At 38.7% G+C, this 13,407-nt stretch overlaps 1 protein-coding gene across 3 annotated transcripts in view; it reads right to left on the bottom strand.

Annotated features, from left to right (window-relative positions):
- ano1a (anoctamin 1, calcium activated chloride channel a) overlaps nucleotides 1-13,407 on the bottom strand; it is a 79,092-nt gene that overhangs the window by 34,485 nt on the left and 31,200 nt on the right. For all 3 annotated transcript variants that reach the window (XM_054769628.1, XM_054769626.1, XM_054769627.1), the window contains exon 11: nucleotides 10,296-10,430. In XM_054769628.1, the coding sequence (XP_054625603.1) occupies nucleotides 10,296-10,430 (135 nt within the window). The remainder of the gene's footprint in view (nucleotides 1-10,295; nucleotides 10,431-13,407) is intronic.

Below are 13,407 nucleotides of genomic sequence, written 5' to 3'. Positions count from 1 at the left end.
TTCAAAAAATTTGAATACTGTGAAGAAATCCCCATTTACTTCTCAGTTTTTGCAGAAAAAAAAGAAATTAGGATCAAATCAAATCAATCAAAATATGGTACTTTCAAAACGATATGTCAATCTTCAATACTTGGTTGGGAATCCCTTTGCCTTAATCACTGCCTCGATGCTACGTGGCATTGAAGCAATCAGCCTGTGGCATTGCCTGGGAGTTATGGAAGCCCAGATTTCCTTGATGCTTGCTGTCAGCTCTTCTTTGTTGTTGGGTCTGGTGCCCCTCATTTTCCTCTTGAGAATACCCCATTGGTTCTCAATGGGGTTTAGGTCCGGTGAGTTGGCTGGCCAGTCAAGCACTGTGATGGCATGGGCATCAAACCAGGTTTTTGGCTTCTGGCAGTATGGGCAGGGGCCAGGTCCTGCTGGAAGATGAAATCTGCATCTCCATACAGATCCTCTGCAGAAGGGATCATGAAGTCCTCTAAAACATTCTGGTAGACTGTTGCGGTGACCTTGGATTTAAGAAAGCAGAGTTTACCAACACCTGCACCGGACATTGCACCCCAAATCATGACGGACTGTGGATATTTCACACTGGACCGCAGGCAGCTTGGGTTCTGTTCCTCACCCGTCTTCCTCCAAACCCTTGGACCTTGATTCCCAAATGAAAGGCACACTTTACTTTCATCGGAAAAGAGGACCTTGGACCACTGGCCAACAGTCCAGTCCTTCTTCTCCTTGGCCCAGTGGAGACGCTTCCTATGTTGGCTCAGGTTCAGAAGTGGCTTGACCCGAGGAACCCGACAGTTGTAGCCCATCTCCCGGATGCATCTGAATGTGGTGGTTTTTGAAGCTGTGACTCCCGCCTCATTCCACTCTTTCTGGATCTCTGCCAGATTCTTGAATCTTCCCTGTTTGATAATCCACTGAAGCCCACGGTCATCTGTTTTGCTGGTGCATCTTCTCCTGCCACATTTTGCCCTTCCTCTAGACTTTCCATTGATATGCTTGGACACAGCACTCTGTGAACAACCAGCCTCCTTAGCTATCAACTTTTGTGGCTTACCCAGCCTATGGAGGGTATCAATGATGGTCTTCTGGCCAGTTGTCATGTCTGCAGTCTTCCCCATATTGAACCCAACTGAGACAATTGAACCAAACTGAAGCAATTTAATGACACCTGGGGAAGCCCGTGCAGGTGATTTGAGGTTAGTAGATGATTAGTGTGTGACACTCAGTTTAAAACATTCAAGCCCTGCAAAATTTGGGCTGATTTCTTCACAGTATTGTAATTTTTTGAATTCCTGTTTTCGTGGGTTTTATGAGCTGGAAGCCCAAATTACGTAAAAATAAACAAATAAATACTTGAAATCGTTTAAATTGTGGGCCCTGAATCTATCATCTATGAAAGTTTAACTTTTTGAATGGAATTATGGAAATTAAACAACTTTTCCATGACATTCTAATTTTTTGGAAAGGGTCTGTATATACACAGCATATCTAACATTGTTTAAAAGGTAATGAATTGATTGAATCAATACTAGGAAATTAAGCTTTGGATTGAAGTACAGCAGGCTTTATATTCATGTGCTTTTTTTAGCACTTTTAATGATAAAAACATTAAACGTTACAGTCTGCCACAATGTGCGTGTGCGCTCGATTAGGAGAGTCTGTAGTGACGTCCTTAAAAATGCAATTTTTTAAATATGATATGGGGTGTATTTTCATTTATATAAAGAAAAGTTAAGTCCAACTTTAAGCCTTTCAAACTCATGGATCGGAGCTTCAGGCCGAGATAACAGGTGTGTAGGATATAAATTCACTTGAATATTTATCTGCAGTTGAAATTCCATAAAAAAAACTGATGGTGCAAAATATGTTAATTTTGTACATGCAATTTGCAGTGTGGCGTGGAAATAAATACAGCGCGCTGCTGGAGCATTTATGACACACATCCCTGGACTTTTTGATTATCAAAAAATGTAAATGACTACTCTGTTGACTTTTAAAACAAATGTCACATCCTAGGTAATGATATACTTTGTAGTACGGTTGTACTTGCCAAGGTCCGTGGGTTGATCACAGCTTTTGTCTTGACTCAATGTTAAAGCAATGGGGAACAAAGGCACTATTTTTCGGTATGAAATTTGCTTTAATTTCTTCCTTACTTGAGGTAGAGAAGTGAATGAGGTATCAAATTAAAGTTAAGTTTAACTTGGATGGATGGATATGTTTTATCAAAACAAAATTAATCACAGATTTGATTTTACATATTTCAAATTTTGTAACATTCTTAACTTATGTGCGCTGCAAAACCTGCAAAATAGAAGGACAACTCAAATTAGCAACAGGTGCAAGAGATAAAGAAGAAAGCAAAGCACGCGGACACAAACCAGGCAAAACAGGAAGTACTACCAAAATAAGAGCATAGAACAGGAACTAAGGCATAAAAGTGTAAACACACTAAACTGTCACACAGGCTAACCCATAGATTGTGACATTATTACCCCAAAAAAGCCTCTGCTTCCATCGGCCCATACAGGTGAGGAAATTTCAACACCTAATTGAAGATACCATATCACATTCATTTCCTGAAGAATTTGCATAATATCCCTCATTGAGTGCAAAGTGCAGGTTTGGATTGCAATATTTAAAGTAAATCATGGCAAGCTACACCATCCTCTGTTCATCCTGATTTTGCATTGCATACAGTATCTAATTAATTTTTTGTACTCATTTATTTATCAAATAATTTATTCTTAAGTATGTCAGCATTATCAATCATTTATACCTGAATCCCTTACAAATAACAATGGGAATCTAGGAAACTTTGCCTGCACTGCCACAGACCATCAGGCTTCTCAACGAAGCACTCACACACGCCGCACGCAACACACGCACACACTCATAGCATTTATTTATTTATTTATTTATTTGTATTATTTATTTGTATTAATGTATCTTCTGTTGTTGTTGCTTAATTTATTGGTACATATGTTTCAAATGTTCTTATTCTTTTTCTTATGTTTTTCTTTCTTTTCTTGGGAGAATGAACAGAATAAGAATTTCACTGCATAGTATAACTGCTTGTTTTATTATGCATATGACAATAAAACTCTTGAATCTTGAATCTTGAATTTATTTCAATAACACACTGGTTGAATTTTTGGCTAAAAAATTATGGAATCGATTCAAAGTTACTGAATTGTTTTGAATCGTATCATTCTAAATGAACCAATATCATCCTTGAATCGTTCCGGCAACCACAAATCATGATACAAATCGAATCGTTATTAAAACAAATCGTTACAATCCTAGTCAAAATCCATCCTCTTGTTTGGTTTCAACCAACATTCATTGGGGTTGTGAAGTCTTGTAGAGGAACTTAACCTCTGATGGTAACTGGAAGTTATAAGTTGTGTGATATGTCACTCAAACAATAGCCCCTTTTCTACTGCAGGAACCAGAAACTTTACCCCTGGGGCCAAAATTTTGTTATATACCATTTTCGTAGGCCATTTTTGGTCTGGTGGTTCCAGGTAGGTCTTTTTCAGTTCCTGGAACCTTTGGGCGGGGTTTGCAATGCTGAACATATCTGATTGGATGACTACTTTGAGCATTGTTGGAAAGTCAAGTATGAAAAGTATGGAGTTTATATGTATTAATTAATTTTTAACTGCTATTCTCAATAAAAATCCCCCAAATTACCATATTTTCCAGACTATAAATCGCTCCGGAGTATAAGTCGCATTTTTTGGGGGAAATTTATTTTATAAAGTCAGAGACCAAGAAAAGACATTTCATCTTGAAAGGCAAGTTATAGTAATAACAATAAAATGGAGAACAACAGGCTAAACAGGCGTCTATTAACGTAACGTGAATAGGTGATATGTTAACGTAACTTAACAGTTTTCAGACAACTATAGCCTAAACAACATAACATAACTAGTTTGTTTGCGGCTTGTCATCTGTAGAATATGATTTTCTTTTTGGGGGCATTTGTGTTCTTGTGTTCTTTTTCAGTTGTCTTCATAAATTGAGGTCTACATTGTACATTTTCAGTGGTATGGTAGCGATAGGAGTAGCAAACACTGGCACACAAGCCTAGAGCACCCTCGCATGGCTGTCAGTGAGGGGAAAAAAAAAAATATATATATATATATATATATTAAAAAATATATATATATATAAATATATATATATATATAAATCGCTCCTTAGTATAAGTCGCAAGACCAGCCAAACCATGAAAAAAAGTGTGACTTACAGTCCTGAAAATACAGTATGTAAAAACTAGGGTTGTCAAAATTACAGCGTTAATAACATGTTAATGGAAGTTTCCTTTAACAGCACAAAATTTTTGATGAGAGATTAATGTGCGCACATCCTGTTTGACCCTCGTTCTGCAATGTGGTTTGCGGAAACGCAGCAGCGTGGCAGCTGATGTGAAGTCAGAAGAGGGAACAAATATTGAGCAGAAATGAGCAAAGGAAAGGATATTTTCACAGCCCTGGCAGACGCCTCTCTCTACAAGACCAAAGTTATTTGTGTCGCTGTGAGTCGAGTTGTCACGAAGTACGTCGAGAAAAATAGAGTAAAGTAGTCTCACCTGTGCATCGTAGGAAACGATGCACGTTAAATGGTGCGTTGAAGGACCGTGGAACAACTTGCCGCTTGCAATAAACATGCAAACATTGTGGGATTCCGAAGTATATGTTATTTTTTGAATAAAACAATGGCCCATATTCTAAAAATGTGTATCCCTTTGCAAAAAAATGTATGTAGTTATTTTAAAAATATTTCATTTTTAATTTTTGTGTTTCTCTTTAAATCGTTGCATATGAATGTTTCCTGCTGCTCGGTATTTGGGGACCCCGGCCTTGCTTGGGGCTATGACATGCTCTTGAATGACTTTTATACAATTGGCTTCTTTATGTTATAATGTAAGACTAACGTCTACATCGACAAATGTAATCGTGAATCATATCGAATCAAACTGTGTCATTTGTACACTGTATCAAATTGTTCTGTTTTTAAATATATCGCTTTTGAATCGTATCTTATCTCATGCATCTAGATGCGTATGGAAGTGTTTACAACAAAAAGATTTACATACCTACTTACTGTAGATAAAAAACTTCTCTGTGATTAATTAGGAGGTAACTATGGACCAAATATGATTAATCTCGATTAAATATTTTAATCGATTGACAGCTCTAGTAAAAACACCCAAATTCAGTGTCATTGATGTAAGGTGGCACTACACTTCACAGAAGTGGAGGCTGAAGGTGAAACGGAGCGTGATGAGATTGAGGATGAGGTGACTGAGACCTATTATAAAAAGGCAAAGCATATTTTCCCAAACTAATTGGGTAGTATAACCAGGAGGATGTAATTACGGTAATGTGTGAGGTGATTTTGGTGGCACTACACTTGGCAAAAAATTAGTGCCAAAAAGTCATGTTGCAGTGGTAAGATTGTGCCAAAAGTCACATGACAGTTTTTTATAGTCTACAGTTGAAGTATGTTTTTGTAGTTGAAGGTTTTTTTTTGTACTTGAAAGATATTTTTTGTAATTGAAGAAATGCTGTGTAAAACATGCTGTATTTGTTTCTGAAGCAGGATGTATTTGTGTGATAGCTATGTTTCTTATTTGCAAAAAAACAAATGCATGAGTTTGTGGATGATGTTTTTTTATTTGCAAAACCACGCTGAGTTTGTTTGTGAATAGTTAGGTGTGAGTAAAACATGTTCTGTGTGTTGATTGATTTTAGCTCCATAGAAAAGTCTACAGTTGTCTACATACTCATTACTGTTTTTATTTAACATTTTTACATTGTGCTATAAAATGGAATCAGAGAAAAAAGCCTAGCACATCACATAAGTTTACTTTAAGCAGATAAAGATGGTGGATGGTACAGGTCTTTAAAAACTTGAACCAATAAACTAAAATATAACTGCTCCTTAATTAACGCTCCTAAGACCTGATTATGAATGCAATATCTCTTTGGCGCAATATTAAAACCATGTGCAATACTGACAGCAGAATGTGCGATGACCTGAGTGTAAGGCTTTTTATATTTTGATCATTTGTAATCACTACTTTGTCTTTTATGTGTATCCTTTCTAGAGCTATTTGTTTTTAGTGTGGCACCAATAAGGATGATCTTAAATTCAGCTCAATAATATATATATATATATATATATATATATATATATATATATATATATAAGGGCTGTCAATCCACAAAAATATTTAATAATATATCATGTCCATCGATAACTCATAATTAATCGGAGAAAGGAAGATTAAACTTACAATTCAAAATACCATTTTCTTTCTCCATTTCTTCTCAATATTTGTTCCCACTTGTGGCTCCACATCCACCACAGCGTTTCTCAAACTACAGTGTGGGTCTAGGCTCAAACATGATGTTCGCACATATGTCACATGTCAAAAAAATAGTGCCGTAAAAGAAAACTTCTGTTAACAGGTGACTCATTACTCATTTGATTTCTATTTATTGGGGGTGGAGTTTTGGAGATTTTTTGAGCTATGGTCTTAGACCTTTGATCAGCTGATGAACATCCTATTTTAATTTAACGGTTGTTTGCAATAAAAATAATTGTCTCACTCCCTCTTCTTTTTGCATTTCGAAGATCTATGTAGAATCTCCTTAAGATCCAACAGTAAAATGTAAACTTACAATTTTTCAACTGGTCTTAAATTTATTATCAGGAGTGTAGTAATAGTGGGGATTAGTATTCAGTGTGGTAGATTTTAATCTCTGTACACTTGTCAGTGCAGGCTTGGTTTGCATTGTTTACTCATATTATTTGGTAGAGAGTGTTTGTTTCACTGGGATGACTGACACAGCTGCCTTTTTCAAAGCTCCACAAAAGGAGGTTTGAGATAATTGTACAAAGGCACAGCTATTTAAGTCATGTCCACACAGATATACATTTTCAAAACACATTTTTTTCAGATGGGTTTTGGCCTCTTGTCCACACTAGAGGGTGACACAGGAGTGGATTTTCACTCCTGTCCTGTCCCACTCCCACAGATAAAAATCCTGTCCCGTCCCTGTCACAGTAAAATGACTCCTTTCCTGTACCACTCCCATTTTTTTTCTTTTAGACTTTGGGAAACGCAGTTCATCTGTGGTAATACAGGGAGAAATGTATTGCCTTACTTCAAACAAAAAAAAAATCACAAAAGGGCACAAAACATAAACACATCACCTGTGGTCCACATAGTTTTTCTATGAAGAATCAGCTGCCAAGGTAAGTAGGTAAAAAAAAAAAAATACATTGGTCATTCCATGTCTACCAAAGCTTACCAGAATAACGTTGTAAGATTATAACATAATTTAGTAGCATAAAGTTGAAATATTAAAGTTAAGTCGTAATATTAGGAGAAACAAAAAAAAACAAAAAACAAAATAAAGTTGTCATTTTTGGAAAATTAAGTTGGGGAAAAAGTTGTAATATTACAGAATAAAGTCAAAATATTATGGTAAAAAAGTCACAATATTATGAGAAGTAAACTTACAAGAATAAAGTTTAAATACTAATTGGAAAATTTAAAAAACAACAGCAGAAAAGCCAAAAATAGCTGTAATTCTATGAGAATAAAGTCTAAATATTCAGCAAAAAAAATATGATGCAAAGATGCATAAAAATAATGTAATTTTAGTAGCATAGAGATTGAATATTAAAGAAAAAATATGGTCTTTTTTAAAAGTCACACTATTATGAGAAAGAAAGTAAAACAAAGTATTTTTTTAAAAATTAGGTTTGGAAAAATTTACAAAGATTATTTAAGAAGAAAGTATAAATATCGAGAAAATAAAAAAAAAAACAGTAACAAAATGGAAAAAAGGAGCAAAGTACATAACAAAGCTGGGATCTTGTTGAATATATATTACTTCTTAGCATACCTACATGTGTTGCTTTACAATACATCAAGGGGGCCACTGATCTAATCTTCCTATACTGATGAACAGAAGAGTTTTAATGCATGACTAAGTCAGCTATGGTAGCATTTTCAGGCTTCTGATTAGCCAAAATGTGCATGACAGCTAGTGAATGTGTTTTTATGTGGATGGATGGATAACACTGGAGTGGGGGAAATGTGTGTTTTTGAAACAATTGTGTTTGTGTGGACATAGCCTAAGAATAGCCCATCGCTTTAAAAAAACAGATTAAAAGATATAAAATTGATTTTGAAAACAAATCTCCTTGAAAATGGGATTTTGATTATGGGCTGGTAGAACGCTCCTAATCCAACGGTTGCTGATTTATGAGGTTTGTTTTTCTTAAAAAATACAATCATAGCAGCTTATCTACTCCATCCATCCATCCATCCTCCGCTTATCTGGGTCCGGGTCATGGGGGCAGCAGTCTCAGTAGGGAAGCCCAGACTTCCCAGTCCCCGGCCACCTCTTCCAGTTCCACCGGGAGGACACCAAGGCATTCCCAGGCCAGCTGTGAGACATAATTCCTCCAGCGTGTCCTAGGTCTAAAACAGGGCCTTCTCCGGGCTGGGCATGCCACCAGGGAGGCGTCCGGGAGGTGTCCGGACTAGATGCCCGAGCCACCTCAACTGGCTCCTCTTGATGTGAAGGAGCAGCGGTTCTAGCTGTCAACAGATCACCACCTGGTGATGAGTTGGATTAGACGTTGGACAGGCCTGGGAGACCCAAACGTGTAGTGAGGGTGTGCTGGGAAAGTCTGGTGGAGTCTCCTGTTCGTCGAGTCTTCAACTCTCACTTCCGACAGAGCTGCGCCTGCATTCCGAGGAAGGACGACGATATCGGGTCCGAACGGGTCGTATTCGGTGCCTCCATTGCTGAGGCAGCCGTTCTAAGCTGTGGTCGCAAGGTGGTTGGTGCCAGTTATGGCGGAAAACCCCGTACCTGATGGTGGACACCAGAGGTCAGGGCTGCCGTCAAGCTTAAGGAGTCCTGAAGGAGCATGGATGGCGCGTGGGACTCCTGACTCCTGAAGCAACTGACAGGTACCGGCAAAAACTCGGGTGTGGGAGGAGTTTGGTGAGGCCACGGAACACAACTTCCGGTTGGGCTCGAAGAAGTTCTGGCAAACCATCAAACACCTCAGAAAGGGGAAGCAGTGCCCAGTCCACACTGATTACAGTGGGGACGGAAGCCTGCTGACCTCGACTGAAGATGTAGTCGGACGGTGGAAGGAATAATTGGAGGCCCATTTCAATCCCACTGACATACCTTCCATAGAGGAAGCAGAGTCAGAGGACACGAACGCAAACAGTTCTGTCACCGTGGCTGAGGTATCTGGGGTAGTCAAAATGCTCCCCATTGGCAAAGCTCCGGGGGTGGATGAGTTTTGCCCTGAATTCCTCAAGGCTCTGGATGTTGGGGGACTGTCTTGGTGACATGTCTCTTCAACAGTGCGTTGAATTCGGGAACAGTAACTCTGGATTGGCAGACCGGGGTGGTGGTCCCCCTTTTTAAGAGGGGTGAACGGAGGGTGTGTTCCAACTATAGGGGTTCCTCAGCCTCCCTGGGAGAGTCTATTCCAGGTTGCTGGAGAGAAGGGTACGACCTCGGGTAGACGAACCTCAACCTGCAATGTTGTTTTTGTTCCAGTAGAATACTCAACCAGCTCTACATCTTTGCAAGGGTACTGAAGTGTATGTGGGAGTTTTCCTAACCAGTCTACATGTGTTTTGGAGACTTGGAAAAGCCATTACACTGTGTCCCTCACAGTGTCCTGTGGGGGGGCGCTCCAGAAGTAAGAGATTGGTGGCGCACTACTACGTGCCATTCAGTCCTTGTACAACCAGAGCAGGAGCCTGGTTTGGATATGACTTTTTCTCATTAGATTACAACATCTTTCTCTTAATACAGTATTTTGATGTTATCCTTGTAAAATTACTGCTGAATTTTCCATTTTGCTGTTGTTTTTGTTTTCTTGTTTAATTATATTTTTAGAATGTATCGCAGGCTGAAAATGGCCCCCGGGCCACACTTTGTTGTATAAAAGTATATTTTCCACATGCTCACATGAATATCATGACCTAATAAATGGTAAATGTCATTGTTTCATAGGTTGTAGTTTAAAACATGTATAATAAATGACAAAATACAGTTATATACCATATTTAGTCAAAATATTGTGTTCATGTGAAAGATTCCTTCAAAAGGGATGCACATTTAGTACATTTAAAAACCGCTTGTGCCGTAGTGCCAGGTAGCACAATGTGATGAGGATGCACGGCTCATTTATGTAGTAATAATGTGTAACAATCCTGAATATACCTTGGTATGTTGTCATCAACAGTGGCACAGCCATAAAGGAAGACAATGACTCCAACGATGGCTGCAGGGATCAACATCTGAGTGTAGACTCCAAGCCAAGCAAAGTACAATCCAACCTTTTCCCCAAAATACTTCCTGTGGGCAGAGAAACCAAAGAAAAATGTAACATTTACAACATCTTTATGATACTGTCATTATTAAAGCTTGTCCATGATTTCATTGTCCTATCAGCCTCTTGCAATGCTCTTGTTACTACTACCATAAGTCGTCAACCATATTCACAAAATCATTCTGCCCCGATTAGAGTGTTTTTTGGTTATCATTGAAAATTTTCGCCACGTTTTTGCATGTACTCTCCGGTTTGCGTACAATATGGCGCGTGTCATTAACATACTCTGTGAATCCATCTGTGTTCTATATACTGTTCACTCTTTTTAAATCACAAAACATCTTTCTATGATGTCTATCCAAAATGTTAACACAAAACATGTTTTTATAGTTTAGGAATTATAGTTTACATGCATAAAACAATTCTAAAAGCATATAAATTACAAAAAAAGGGCTAAATAGGGACAGTCGTCAAGAATCACGTCTTCAATGAAGGTAAAAGTAACCTTAAATGTTCATTTATCCCCTTCATCCGTCATGTACAGTATATGTATCTACTTGTATATGCATTTCTAATTGTTTTCTGCATGTCAAACTATAAAAACGTATTTGTGTTAACATTTTTGGCTTTCTGGAACGGAGTAATTGGATTTACATAATTTATTACGGGAACGTTTTATTTGGTTAGCGTCCGTTTTGGTTAGAGTCAGACCTTCTGGAATGAATTACAGTGTTTCTCAATTGTTTACACACAAAAACTAGTACTTGAGACACAATGATCACAACATGTAACTCATGCACCAACTCCGTGAACCAATTCTTCCTGCCTTCCTTCCTTTTTTTCAAAACATAACTCACAATTCTCTGCATTTGGCACAATCTTCATTAACAAAATGTCATGTTTTTCACAAGGAACACACTGTCAGTCAAAATTCTAAACATAATTTCCCTACTACGCACACTGACTCATCACATGGGCAAACACCTGTCACATAGCTTTACAATTAGCAATCAGAGCTTTAGCATAAAAGGACAACAGGTGAGCACTTCTGTTTTGAAGCAATGGATGCCAACATTGGAATCAGAGGCCTGAGAGTAAGAGGAGGAAGACGAGGAGGACGAGGACTCCAAACTGTATAAATGATTCATATTTCACTATTGTATTCGTAATGATTGTGCTTCACAATTGTGACATCTCCATGTCTATTTCTGATATTGTCATGTGTGGTTGAGAGAGTCCTCGAGCTACAGGTGGCTGTAAAGGAGCACCAGTTCATCTTCATTGATGAGGTTTGATTCTACCTCACAAAAAGACGACAGAAGGAAAGAAATATCATCGGCCAGCATACCATTGTTGAAGTCCCTGGCCAGCGCGGAGGGAACATCATAATGTGTGTAGCAATTACCCACCACAGCGTCACCCATCACCATGCTACCCTTGGCCCTTACAGCACTGCCCATCTGATCACATTCCTGGACACCCTTCACAACACACTCATTCACCAGATCAGCTCGACGGCCGAGAGCAGCTCAGGTACATTGTAATTTGGGACAACGTAAGTTTCCATCGGGCTGCTCAGGCTTGCAACTGGTTCACTGGCCACCCACGCTTTTAGTCGTTTATCTCCCTCCATATTCTACATTCCTCAATCCTATTGAGGAATTTTTTTCTGCCCGGTGATGGAATGTGTATGACCGAAATCCACATACACGTATACCCTTGTTCCAAGCTATGGACGCATGTGGCCATATAGCAGTCGATGCTTTTCGTGGCCGGATTTGCTATGCTAGGTGGTATTTCTCCCGCTGCTTGGCCAGGGAAAACATTGCCTGTGATGTGGATGAGGTGCTGTGGCCAGATCGAAACAGAACAGAGGATGCAGCATAGTTTTTTTTGTTTTTTACTATAACTATATACAGTAAATTATTGTTATTTGTTTTGTATGTAGACCACTGTATGTAATGTAATGTGCATATTTGTGTGTGTTGGTTGGGATGTAAATCTTTTTTTTGTTGGAAAAATAAAAGATATTTGTTACAGTGTATTTGCGTGTTCTGGGCAATGTTTCTATAACACACTTAAAGTATGTATGTACTGTCTGTAGTAAGTGTAACACTGAACGAAAAAGGCCTAAGTCATACAAGTGTTCTTCATTCTTCATACTATTTTACACTGAGCACATCAGTGTTCAACTGGTTCTTATAAATGTCTTTTCATATGATGGTTTGTGTGCATCATTTGAACACAAAATACCATTTTGAGAAGAGATAACTGTTTGGAATGTAAAGTTTCATTTTGCAGGAGAAATGAGAGGTTTTGCACATTGTGTGTGTGTCTTTGAATCTGTGTGTAGAGTTCGGAGAATATGATGCATTCATTCAAAAAATGTGTGTAATGTGAGAGCGAATTCGTTTGTTTGTCTATATGTGCCCTGCGATTGGTTGGCGACCAGTCCAGGGTGTACCCCGCCTCTCTCGCCCGAAGTCAGCTGGGATAGGCTCCAGCATACCCGCGGCCCTGGTGAAGATAAGCGTCATGGAAGATGGATGGATGGTTGTTACTGTATTCCAAGGGTTTGCATCACAGCAGAGCAGAGGAGATAGGTCGTTGATAAAAAGCAGAGTGGGGAATTATTTACAAAGAAATGCGAGCCTGTGCGATGAAAAGGGATGGTGAAGCAAACTTCTGAAGAAATGTCATATTTGCAATGATTCTTAATTGGGGGGTCAGGGCTCAAAAGTGGGCCGATGACCCATTTTTAGTGAGCAAGCATACAAAAATAATCTTCAGCTTTTTTTTTTTTGTGAGGTGGAGTGTTGTCTATTAGTCCTATAGGTGGCGACAAAAGTAGTGCTCTGTAGTGCTAACTGAAAACCCACTGTCATAAAGGACCAACAATGTTCGTTGGTCTTCTCCCATTTAGATCCTGAAACTGTTTGCCTGTAACATTTTATGCTTGCTAAATATCAGCTCTGTAAGTGTAATTGTCATATTTGGAGGTGT

The sequence above is a fragment of the Dunckerocampus dactyliophorus genome, chromosome 3 (genome assembly GCF_027744805.1).
Source record: "Dunckerocampus dactyliophorus isolate RoL2022-P2 chromosome 3, RoL_Ddac_1.1, whole genome shotgun sequence".
NCBI classification, from domain to species: Eukaryota; Metazoa; Chordata; class Actinopteri; order Syngnathiformes; family Syngnathidae; genus Dunckerocampus; species Dunckerocampus dactyliophorus.
The sequence above is the reverse complement of the archived record's forward strand: the minus strand, read 5'-3'. Positions and strand labels throughout refer to the sequence as shown.